The following is a 12,734-nucleotide window of genomic DNA, read 5'->3' as shown; positions in this document are numbered from 1 at the left end:
ATGGTTCACATTCACCTCTAGGGGACAGAGTCTGTCTGTTGTCGTATATGTCCATGAATCTTGCTGTAAAGCATGTCACTAAATGCTGTTAAGAACAGCCCAGGCAATATGGCCGCCCCCATAACAATGTACAAAAAGGGAAATAAAAAAAATTACAGTCTAGAAACATAGAAGATTGTCGGCAGAAAAAGACCACTGGGTCCATCTAGTCTGCCCTTTTAGTATTTTCTTTCTTATTATCTTAGGATAGATATATGTCTATCCCAGGCGTGTTCAAATTCTGTTATTGTAGATTTACCAACCACCTCTGCTGGAAGTTTGTTCCAGGTATCTACTACTCTTTCTGTAAAATAATATTTTCTTACATTGCTTCTGATCTTTCCCCCAACTAACCTCTCACTGTATCCTCTTGTTCTTGAGCTCAGTTATTTACTAAAAACACTTCCCTCCTGAACCTTATTTAGTCCTTTAACATACTTAGGTTTCAATCATGTCCCCCCTTTCCCGTCTTTCCTCCAGACTATACAGATTCAAATCCTTAAGTCTTTCCTGATATGGTTTATGCCTCACACCCTCCACCATTTTTGTAGCCCGTCTTTGGACCCGTTCTATTTTATCAAAAATAGAACATATTTATCATATTTATCAGTCTGAAAATAGAAACAGAGAAAAAGAATACATTTTGTTTCCTGGCTCTAATCAGTAAGAGAAAATCTAGGTGACATATTCCATTTAAAGGGTTCCAAGCCCCGGTGCAGCTCTACTACTGCCATTGTGTGCAGCTCCTTCTCAGTATGTATGACAGGCTGTGCAGACAATGGAGTTTTATACCAATAGTTGCAATCTGCGTTGCAGAACATACTAAAAGGTCAGTATGGAGACTGGTGGTGCTAGATTCCCTTTACTATAAAATAGATGAGAAGAGGAACAATCCAGGACATATCTAGCAATGAACAAACACAGGTTATTGAAGAAAGTAGATTAACGTTATTCCAATCATACTATAAAAATGTCACCTATAGAGGAAGCGTGAGGCTGTAAAGTCATTTGCTGTTGTAATAAAATAGTCATAATGAGTGTATTGCCCCCTGCAGTTATTATTAGGGAGGAGCGTTGCTCTGGAGGTAAAGCTGATTTCTCCCATGACTGACTTCTCCCTATCTCACCCCTGAACACCTGACAGTATCCTGCCTATCTTATCAATGCAGGCGTTCATGTAACAGCTCTGGATGTCTCTGGTGAAAATGTGACCACCCAGACCGTACGTAGGATAATGCAGAGGACTGGGCCCCATTATCATGGCAGTGTAATATAGGAGACTGAGCCCCATTATCATGGCAGTGTAATATAGGAGACTGAGCCCCATTATCATGGCAGTGTAATACAGGAGACTGGGCCCCATTATCATGGCAGTGTAATATAGGAGACTGAGCCCCATTATCATGGCAGTGTAATATAGGAGACTGAGCCCCATTATCATGGCAGTGTAATACAGGAGACTGGGCCCCATTATCATGGCAGTGTAATATAGGAGACTGGGCCCCATTATCATGGCAGTGTAATATAGGAGACTGGGCCCCATTATCATGGCAGTGTAATATAGGAGACTGGGCCCCATTATCATGGCAGTGTAATATAGGAGACTGGGCTCCATTATCATGGCAGTGTAATATAGGAGACTGGGCTCCATTATCATGGCAGTGTAATATAGGAGACTGGGCCCCATTATCATGGCAGTGTAATATAGGAGACTGGGCTCCATTATCATGGCAGTGTAATATAGGAGACTGGGCTCCATTAGCATGGCAGTGTAATATAGGAGACTGGGCCCCATTATCATGGCAGTGTAATATAGGAGACTGAGCCCCATTATCATGGCAGTGTAATACAGGAGACTGGGCTCCATTAGCATGGCAGTGTAATACAGGAGACTGGGCCCCATTATCATGGCAGTGTAATATAGGAGACTGGGCCCCATTATCATGGCAGTGTAATATAGGAGACTGGGCTCCATTATCATGGCAGTGTAATATAGGAGACTGAGCCCCATTATCATGGCAGTGTAATATAGGAGACTGGGCCCCATTATAATGGCAGTGTAATATAGGAGACTGGGCCCCATTATCATGGCAGTGTAATATAGGAGACTGGGCCCCATTATCATGGCAGTGTAATATAGGAGACTGAGCCCCATTATCATGGCAGTGTAATACAGGAGACTGGGCCCCATTATCATGGCAGTGTAATATAAGAGACTGGGCTCCATTAGCATGGCAGTGTAATATAGGAGACTGGGCCCCATTATCATGGCAGTGTAATATAGGAGACTGGGCCCCATTATCATGGCAGTGTAATATAGGAGACTGGGCTCCATTATCATGGCAGTGTAATATAGGAGTCTGAGCCCCATTATCATGGCAGTGTAATATAGGAGACTGGGCCCCATTATCATGGCAGTGTAATATAGGAGACTGAGCCCCATTATCATGGCAGTGTAATATAGGAGACTGGGCTCCATTATCATGGCAGTGTAATATAGGAGACTGGGCCCCATTATCATGACAGTGTAATATAGGAGACTGAGCCCCATTATCATGGCAGTGTAATATAGGAGACTGGGCTCCATTATCATGGCAGTGTAATACAGGAGACTGGGCCCCATTATCATGGCAGTGTAATACAGGAGACTGGGCCCCATTATCATGGCAGTGTAATACAGGAGACTGGACTCCATTATCATGGCAGTGTAATATAGGAGACTGGGCCCCATTATCATGGCAGTGTAATATAGGAGACTGGGCCCCATTATCATGGCAGTGTAATATAGGAGACTGGGCTCCATTATCATGGCAGTGTAATACAGGAGACTGGGCCCCATTATCATGGCAGTGTAGTATAGGAGACTGGGCCCCATTATCATGGCAGTGTAATATAGGAGACTGGGCTCCATTATCATGGCAGTGTAATATAGGAGACTGGGCTCCATTATCATGGCAGTGTAATATAGGAGACTGGGCCCCATTATCATGGCAGTGTAATATAGGAGACTGGGCCCCATTATCATGGCAGTGTAATATAGAAGACTGGGCCCCATTATCATGGCAGTGTAATACAGGAGACTGGGCCCCATTATCATGGCAGTGTAATATAGGAGACTGGGCTCCATTATCATGGCAGTGTAATATAGGAGACTGGGCTCCATTATCATGGCAGTGTAATATCGGAGACTGGGCTAAATTATCATGGCAGTGTGATATAGAGGACTGGGCCCCATTATCATGGCAGTGTAATACAGAGGACTGGGCCCCATTATCATGGCAGTGTAATACAGGAGACTGGGCCCCATTATCATGGCAGTGTAATACAGAGGACTGGGCCCCATTATCATGGCAGTGTAATACAGGAGACTGGGCCTCATTATCATGGCAGTGTAATACAGGAGACTGGGCCCCATTATAATGGCAGTGTAATATAGGAGACTGGGCCCCATTATAATGGCAGTGTAATACAGGAGACTGGGCTCCATTATCATGGCAGTGTAATATAGGAGACTGGGCCCCATTATAATGGCAGTGTAATACAGGAGACTGGGCTCCATTATCATGGCAGTGTAATATAGGAGACTGGGCCCCATAATCATGGCAGTGTAATATAGGAGACTGTGCCCCATTATCATGGGAGTGTAATATAGGAGACTGGGCTCCATTATCATGGCAGTGTAATACAGGAGACTGGGCTCCACTATCATGGCAGTGTAATACATGAGACTGAGCCCCATTATCATGGCAGTGTAATATAGGAGACTGGGCCCCATTATCATGGCAGTGTAATACAGGAGACTGGGCCCCATTATCATGGCAGTGTAATACAGGAGACTGGGCTCCACTATCATGGCAGTGTAATACATGAGACTGAGCCCCATTATCATGGCAGTGTAATATAGGAGACTGGGCCCCATTATCATGGCAGTGTAATATAGGAGACTGAGCCCCATTATCATGGCAGTGTAATATAGGAGACTGGGCTCCATTATCATGGCAGTGTAATACAGGAGACTGAGCCCCATTATCATGGCAGTGTAATACATGAGACTGAGCCCCATTATAATGGCAGTGTAATATAGGAGACTGGGCCCCATTATCATGGCTGTGTAATACAGGAGACTGGGCCCCATTATCATGGCAGTGTAATATAGGAGACTGGGCCCCATTATCATGGCAGTGTAATATAGGAGACTGGGCTCCATTATCATGGCAGTGTAATATAGGAGACTGGACCCCATTATCATAGCAGTGTAATATAGGAGACTGGGCTCCATTATCATGGCAGTGTAATATAGGTGACTGGGCCCCATTATCATGGCAGTGTAATATAGGAGACTGGGCCCCATTATCATGGCAGTGTAATATAGGAGACTGGGCCCCATTATCATGGCAGTGTAATATAGGAGACTGGGCCCCATTATCATGGCAGTGTAATATAGGAGACTGGGCCCCATTATCATGGCAGTGTAATATAGGAGACTGGGCCCCATTATCATGGCAGTGTAATATAGGAGACTGGGCCCCATTATCATGGCAGTGTAATACAGGAGACTGAGCCCCATTATCATGGCAGTGTAATATAGGAGACTGAGCCCCATTATCATGGCAGTGTAATACAGGAGACTGGGCCCCATTATCATGGCAGTGTAATATAGGAGACTGGGCCCCATTATCATGGCAGTGTAATATAGGAGACTGGGCCCCATTATCATGGCAGTGTAATATAGGAGACTGGGCCCCATTATCATGGCAGTGTAATATAGGAGACTGAGCCCCATTATCATGGCAGTGCTACAGACAAAGCAAAGGGTAACAGGGTGGAGAGGTAGAGATGCCAGCCGTGTATACTTTATCACTGACCACGTTTTATGTCAACTTACAGCAGGGATAGGGAACCTTGACTCCCCAGCCTGTGCAAAACTACAACTCCCATCATGCTTGGAAAGCTAAACCTTATTACACACGGAGTAACAGAAATCCATTGCGAGTACACCATGCAGACAGGGGCTTTATGGTACATTAGTTTTGTTTTCTTTCATTACCTCCTTTATATCATATAAATGTGTCTTTCTCTCTTTTTCCATAGATCCCTCCACATCTCCAGGAAGTTACCTAAAGGTAGGGGATGTCTGCTGTCTGCGCTGTGTATCTATGTGTGTGTTAGGCCGCAGTATGGCTACAATCCCTACTCCCAGCTTCCTGCTCAAACTCCACCATAGCTGAAGAAGAGGAAATTTCAAGCAGAGAACTTTCCTCATTAATTCCTCAGTGTGAACATAGCCTGAGACTAAGGGTACTATTACACGGAACGATAATCGGCCGAATCGGCCCTATCTGTCCAATTATTGTTCCGTGTAATAAAATCAACGATCAGCTGATGATCGTTGTCATTGGCTGATTGTTGATATAGGTTCTGACCTATAATCGTTGGGCGCCGACCGCGCACCACTACGTGTATTAGCGTTGCGCAGCCAACTCTGACGATATGTAAAGAGGAATACATTACCTATCCAGGTTGCAGGGCTCCTCTTCCTCTGTGCTTCCCCCCCGGGTCCCGCGTGCTCCGGCCTCACAGCAGCTTGTCTCAGCTGACAAGCCACTTGGCCAATCACAGGCCAGGAATTGCATGTCCATTTATTAACACAGATTCTGTGCGGATTCCACATGGATTAAGTGTAGTAAGAGTAGGTCTGGGACTGGTTCACATCTGCTCCTGTCAGGGCCTCCATTACAGAATCCATTCAGCATTGGTACACATAACCAGCCTTTTGGACACCAATTGACTTTCACGGGGTACTCAAGTGAAAATCTTTTTCTTTCAAACCAACTGGTGTCAGAAAGTGCCAGCGATTTGTAATTTACGTAATTTTATTTATTTAAAAAATTCCAGTCTTCCTGTACTTATCAGCTGCTGTATGTCCTGCAGGAAGTGGTGTATTCTTTCCAGTCTGATAAAGTGCTCTCTGCTGCCTCCTCTGTCCATGTCAGGAACTGTCCAAAACAGCAGCAGCAAATCCCCCAACCTCTCCTGCTCTGGACAGTTCCTGACATGGACAGAGGTGGCAGCAGAGAGCACTGTGTCAGACTGGAAAGAATACACTACTTCCTGCAGGACATACAGCAGCTGATAAGTACTGGAAGATCTGAGATTTTTAAATAGAAGTAAATTACAAATCTATATAACTTTCTAAAACCACATCCTAAATGGAAGGTAAAAATCCCCTGTGTGAACATGCCCTTACCCTTCCTCCACATCACTGATGTCTAAGATGTCAGGGTCCACCTTGTAATACCAGCAATATTATCATGTTGGCAGCCTATGATGATATGTGGATGACGGCAGCGCTAATAAAAGTGTCAGAGTTCCAGTTTGTTGGAGAAATATACAAGACGGCACCAAGTGTGAGAGATCTATCATTTCCTATAGTCCCCCCATGGACTGACCGCCAGGAGCGGCTGTCCGTTGTTTAACCCATAGCTGCCTACACGCTCTGCCAGAATGTATTCGCTCCCATTAGCCTCAGGAATACATTGTTCTTCTTACCCATAAACTAAAAGCATATGTCATAGCAGGACTAAGCGCTGCAGTAATGGTCCTCCCAGTCTCTGCACTTATTTCCTATGGAAAGAGCTCCATCTCTTGGATGATTCCAGTCATTATATCTGCATGAAGCAGCTTTTATCTCCGCTGACGTCACAGTCCCGCTAACAAATAGGCGCCCTGCTGTGCCAAGAGCGGGTCCGTGCCGGGTCAGTGCCACAGTCCTGCTACTCATTAACACAAGAAATGGAACCATTAAAGGGGTACTCCAACTAACATCTTTTTCTTTCAAATCAACCGGTTTCAGAGAGTTATATAAATTTCTAGTTTACTTCTGTTTAAAAATCTAGTCTTCCAGTTTTTATCAGCTGCTGTATGTCCTGCAGGAAGTGGTGTATTCTTTCCAGTCTGACACAGTGCTCTTTGCTGCCACCTCCATCCATGTCAGGAACTGTGCAGAGCAGCAGCAAATCCCTATAGAAAACCTCTCCTGCTCTCCAGAGTGGAAAGAATACACCACTTCCTGCAGCTGCTGATAAGTACTGGAAGACTGGACATTTTTTACTATAAGTAAACTACAAATCTCTTGCACTTTCTGACACCAGTTCACTTAAAAGAAAACATTTTTTGGGTGAACAACCCCTTTAAATATACAACGATATATATAACGATTTTCCGCCCGATTATCGCCCCCCCATGAAGCCGTGTTCTGTATTGATCTGCACAGGATGTCGTGTGCTGCTGCTGGAATCGGTGAACGTAGTGAGGAAATATCTCTCCATTCTGGATCTGCCTCTGAGCCTGCTCTGCAGCCGCCGGGATGTGCTCTTTATATCATCCGGAAGGCAGTATACACAGGCAAAGGTAACACTGACAATTCTACACTATCTTCTTCAATATCTCTAATGGATGATAACATTCTGTGTCTATATCCAAGGGCTGAGAACCTTCCAGGGAGTTGCACATATTCAGGGCAGGTTTTAAAGGGGTAGTTCAGAAAAAAAAAAATCTTTCAGGTCAGCTGGTCCCAGCAAGTGCCAGAGATTTCTAGTTTATTTCAATTAATAAATCTCCAGTCTTTCAGTACTTATCAGCTGCTGTATGTCCTGCAGGAAGTGGTGTATTCGCTGCAGTCTGACACAGTGCTCTCTACTGCCACCCCTGCCCATGTCAGGAACTGTCCAGAGCTGCAGCAAATCCCCATAGAAAACCCCTCCTGCTCTCCAAACTGTAAATAATACACCACTCCCTGCAGGACATAAAGCAGTTGATAAGTACTGGAAGACTGTAGAATTGTTTCACAGCAAAAATGTGTATATAGACTTTTCTATGTATTGTGCCCATATGTTGACTATTAGAATGTATATATAATAGACGTGGTTTCTTGATGGCGGGGAAGTTATTACCAAGAGCTTGTGATGCTTAGTGTAACGTTATTCAGGATTTGTAACGTATGAGGGGCCTTATATGACACCTTAGATTTATGTCATGCCCTGGGCTGTTCAGGCGTCAGAGAAAGCAGTGACCATGTTTCCCATGATAACATAGGGAGTAGTACTATGGTCCATGTACAGCTGCATGGCCTGACTTTGTATTGAAGCTCTTTGTATCTAAAGCATTACAAAGAAGCTACAATGTTGCAGATACAGCCTGCTCAGATGGGTGGGGGGAGGGGGAGATGGAGAGAAAAGCTCACACACAGATTTTTGTGTCTTCAGCATAAAGCGGCAGCTCAGAACTGGGGGAAGGAGACTGAATAGATAACAACAAGTAGGGAAGGAATTATTAGTCTCACCATGGGCAGCAACATATCAAAAGTTATGTTTGAGTGGAAAACCCCTTTAAGTCTACACCACCTTTTCTCATGAGGAACACTTCCATTGTAACACTCACATGCTGACACAGAAATAGCCCTGCAATGCACAAAGCCTCTCACTGCGATAAGACGACAACATCAGCCGCGCGGTGATGGTGACGGCGTGTTACCATCCCTCAGCGGGTCTATTGTTTCCTCCCTGAAGATTTACTGTTGTAGAGTTGATATGGTCGGCCTACAAATGAAAAACATGGGATCAGCCTTGCATCACTGTGGATGTATATACTGTGCATATACTGTATATACTGAGTATTCTCTGTATACCCTACTGTGTGCTGAGAGATCACCGAGCTGATGACATTATCATTTATTACCGGATCTTGTGCGGGGCCTGACATGAGGTAATGCTGGGAATGAACATGCAGTTGCTTTATATTAGACCAATGTGGCCAATCTTGGTTTCTTTATAGCGTGTAAGAGTAATTGCTAACTGCAAGTATATGTAGATTCATTGTCTATAATGGACATCACCAAAGGAGACAGATGTGGTATACAGCTCCCATAGCATCGCATTGGAGGCACAGCATACAAGCATAGCGTACACACACGCCTTGGATTGCGAGCATGATTTTCCCATATGAAATCACTAATATGCAGATAATTGGTTCCACACCCCAAAAATAATGATTTTTTTTTTTAATTCTTAATAACATGTAGAACAGATGAAACAAAAATTCAGAAACATTGATAATGCACTCAACTCACTGTGTTCACACAGTCCAGTTTTCCGTGGCAAAAAGTGGGATCCTGAGTGACGTCACTCTCCTTAAAGGGGTAGTGCGGCGCTAAGAAATTATTCACAGAATAACACACATTACAAAGTTATACAACTTTGTAATGTATGTTATGTTAGTGAATCGCCCCCTTCCCCGTGTCCCACCACCCCCGCACGTGTACCCGGAAGTGTGGTGTATTATACATACCAGATCCGTGTCGCGCCCGTCTGCCATCTTGTGCCAAGACGTCATCTTCGGACGGACGGCCGAACCGCTCCGACTGTCCCTAGTGCCGGCCCCCCTCTGCAGCGTCATCAGATGCTCAGCCGCGATTGGCTGAGCATAACTGTGCTCAGCCAATCGCAACTGAGCACAGTTATGACGCTGCAGAGGGGGGCCGGCATCAGGGACGGCGGCAGCGATTCGGCTGGCCTCCCAAAGATGACGTCTTGGCACAAGATGGCAGATGGGCGCGACACGGATCAGGTATGTATAATGCACCACACTTCCGGGTACACGTGCGGGGGTGGTGGGACACGGGGAAGGGGGCGATTCACTAACATAACATACATTACAAAGTTGTATAACTTTGTAATGTGTGTTATTCTGTGAATAATTGTTTACCGCCGCACTACCCCTTTAAGTATGGATCCTAGTGCAAGCCAGAAGTTATCCTATGCATTTCAGTGTACACGGACACCTTCATCATGACAGAAACTTCTCTATACAGCAGTGTAAGTGCAGGCACATTATAGCAGCAGTGTGTATAGCGGAGTGTGAGTGCAGGCCCATTATAGTAGGAATGGATGGGAAACACAAGGACTGACAGAGACTGCAGGGGGCATGAAGGAATGAGCAGGACAGATGTGGGCTCAGTATAGCAGCACTCTATGGAGAGATTACCTCCACAGTCCTGTCCCCTGATGTAAGCCCCAGCCTGAAGTGGATCTGCTATGATCTGGAAGGTGAGGGAGACTTCCTGGGTCAGAGTGAAGCGCTGTAGACCCCGCTATGCAGACCATGCTCCTCCTCCACTCCCCCTCTCACCCAGTACAGGGAGCTCTTAAACTAAAGCAATGCTCTTACACCAAGTTACAACAGCCAAGTGATTGAAGCTCTTTTCAGATTAAAGTAGATTAATGGGTCTAAAATATATATATATTAGACCCATAAGTCTACTTTAATCTGAAAAAAGCTTCAATCACATGGCTGTTTTTGATAAATCTCTGCTGTGATGTAGTCTGGGCGCCCACTGATGGGATGAATCCCATTGGATAATCCCTCCTTTCATCTGATACCTGTTATTGTAAGTATCACAGAAAGTTTGGACGATCTGGGCAGCTTCCTCCATGACAGACGTTCACACTATGGGTCCTATTACACAGGACGATTATCGTGCGAAAAACCGTTAAATCGTTTGAATTTAAACGATAATCGTTCGGTGTAATTGCAGGCAACGATCGAAAAATTGTTTGGATGTCGTTGATCGTTTATTTAGATCTGAACCTAAAATTATCGTTAATCGTTCGCTGTAATTCCACGTTCGTTCGCTCAAGTTCCACGTTTTTTCAATAATCGCTCAGTGTAATTGCACATTGTTGTTTTTCTGGGATCAGAAGGAATAAACGATCATAGAAACGATCGCAATAATGATCATAGTAACGATCGTAACTAACGATTATTGTTCTGTGTAATATGGTGAACGATTTCAGGTTAACGATAAACAATCTCGTTTGCGATTGTTTATTGTAACGATAAACAATCTTGTTTGCGATTGTTTATCGTTAAATCGTTAAAAATGCAATAGGACCCTTATGGTGCGTTCACACCTACAGGATCTGCAGCAGATTTCATTTAAATAACTGAACACAGCATCAAATCTGCTGCAGATCCTGTAGGTGTGAACGCACCCTTAATCTGGTTTTGGTTTTATTGTCCGGATTTCCCATGATCTATTCACCTTGTGTCTTGTTATGTTCCAGAAGGCCATGCGGCACCATCAGAGTCAACTTCTTTGGTTCCGTCACATCTACCTGTTCTTCTCGCGCTACATGATGATCAACACGTTGACTTTTTTGCAAGACAAGAAAGCAGAAAAGGAAAACTGAGGGCTCCGCGTGGTCATCATAAAGCACTGGGCGTTACACTACATGTCCATTCTGGCACCCAGGATGTGACATGACCTGCTATTTACTATTGGGCCTCTGGCCCGCCAGCTGTTGCAAAACTACAACTCCCATCATGCCTGGACAGCCAAAGGACAGAGGTTCCCCATCCCTGGACTACAGGTTCATGGCTGACATTGACAAGACTGCGGGTTTTTTTTACCTCTTCATTTTTAAATAAATAACTATAAAAAACTGAAACTGAGTTCTTTATTAGTAGCAATAAGTAATTGGTTTATTTGGTATAAACTTGACCTCTGTGAAGCCTCCGATAGACATGAGAATTGGACAGTGTTCACCATGTCTTGTGGGGACCCTAGCAGATCCAACTAGTGTTCAGTCCCTCTTAAAAATTGATAGGCTGCATATCTCATCACAGCCCTCTTTTGCCCTGCATTAAGTAGAATAGGGGTAACTGGCACATTCTCATGTGTATTAGGAGGCGGAAAATTGTATGTTCTGTAGAGATGAGCGAACCGGGTTTGGGTTCGAGTCGATCCGAACCCGATCGTTCGGTATTTGATTAGCGGGGGCTGCTGAACTTGGATAAAGCTCTAAGGTTGTCCGGAAAATATGGATACAGCCAATGACTACATCCATGATTTCCACATAGCCTTAGGGCTTTATCCAACTTCAGCAGCCACCGCTAATCAAATGCCGAAAGTTCGGGTTCAGATTGACTCGAGCATGCTCCAGGTTCGCTCATCTCTAATGTTCAGCAGTATTTTACCACAGCAGCCAGATGTCAATTCATTGCGATTTAACAACATGAGACCATTTAAAAGTGTCACTGTAGTTTGGGAAAACTTTTGATATATCATATAGAGACGTCAAACGTTTTGATCGGTCCGGGTCTGAGTGTTCAGTCATGCACTGACCAGAACAAGCCGGAAGAAGATCGTGCTAAGCAAGTCCGCTCCCTGCTCTGTGTATGAAAAACAAAGGGTTGGACTCTATAGACTTAGGGTCTATTACTTAGGGCCTATTACTTGGAGCGATTTTTAACGAATAACGATAAACGATCGCAAACAAGATTGTTTATCGTTAACCTGAAATCGTTCACCACAGAACGATATTTGTTAGTTACGATTGTTACCATAATCGTTATTACAATCGTTACTATGATTGGTTACTCCTTCTGATCCCAGCAAAACAATGAACAATGTGCAATTACACTGAACGATTAGCGAACGAATGTGGAATTACAGCGAATGATTAGTGAACAATTAACGATAAAGTTAGGGTCAGATCTAAATCAGCGATCAACAACATACGAACGATTTTTCGATCGTTGCCTGCAATTACACAGAACGATTATCGTTTAAATTCGAATGATTTTTCGCACGATAATCGTCCCATGTAATAGGGCCCTTACATAGACTTTTTTTTCTA

At 44.3% G+C, this 12,734-nt stretch overlaps 1 protein-coding gene across 1 annotated transcript in view; it reads left to right on the top strand.

The window, feature by feature from the left end:
* The window catches only part of PIGL (phosphatidylinositol glycan anchor biosynthesis class L), a 99,313-nt gene extending 87,770 nt beyond the window's left edge, over window positions 1-11,543 (top strand). The window contains exons 5-7 of the mRNA XM_069945117.1: window positions 5,131-5,162; window positions 7,313-7,449; window positions 11,160-11,543. Of these exons, the coding sequence (XP_069801218.1) occupies window positions 5,131-5,162; window positions 7,313-7,449; window positions 11,160-11,285 (295 nt within the window). The 3' untranslated portion in view covers window positions 11,286-11,543. The remainder of the gene's footprint in view (window positions 1-5,130; window positions 5,163-7,312; window positions 7,450-11,159) is intronic.
* Window positions 11,544-12,734: the final 1,191 nt, after the last annotated feature.

This window comes from Dendropsophus ebraccatus, chromosome 11 (genome assembly GCF_027789765.1).
Source record: "Dendropsophus ebraccatus isolate aDenEbr1 chromosome 11, aDenEbr1.pat, whole genome shotgun sequence".
Lineage (NCBI taxonomy): Eukaryota > Metazoa > Chordata > Amphibia > Anura > Hylidae > Dendropsophus > Dendropsophus ebraccatus.
The sequence above is the reverse complement of the archived record's forward strand: the minus strand, read 5'-3'. Positions and strand labels throughout refer to the sequence as shown.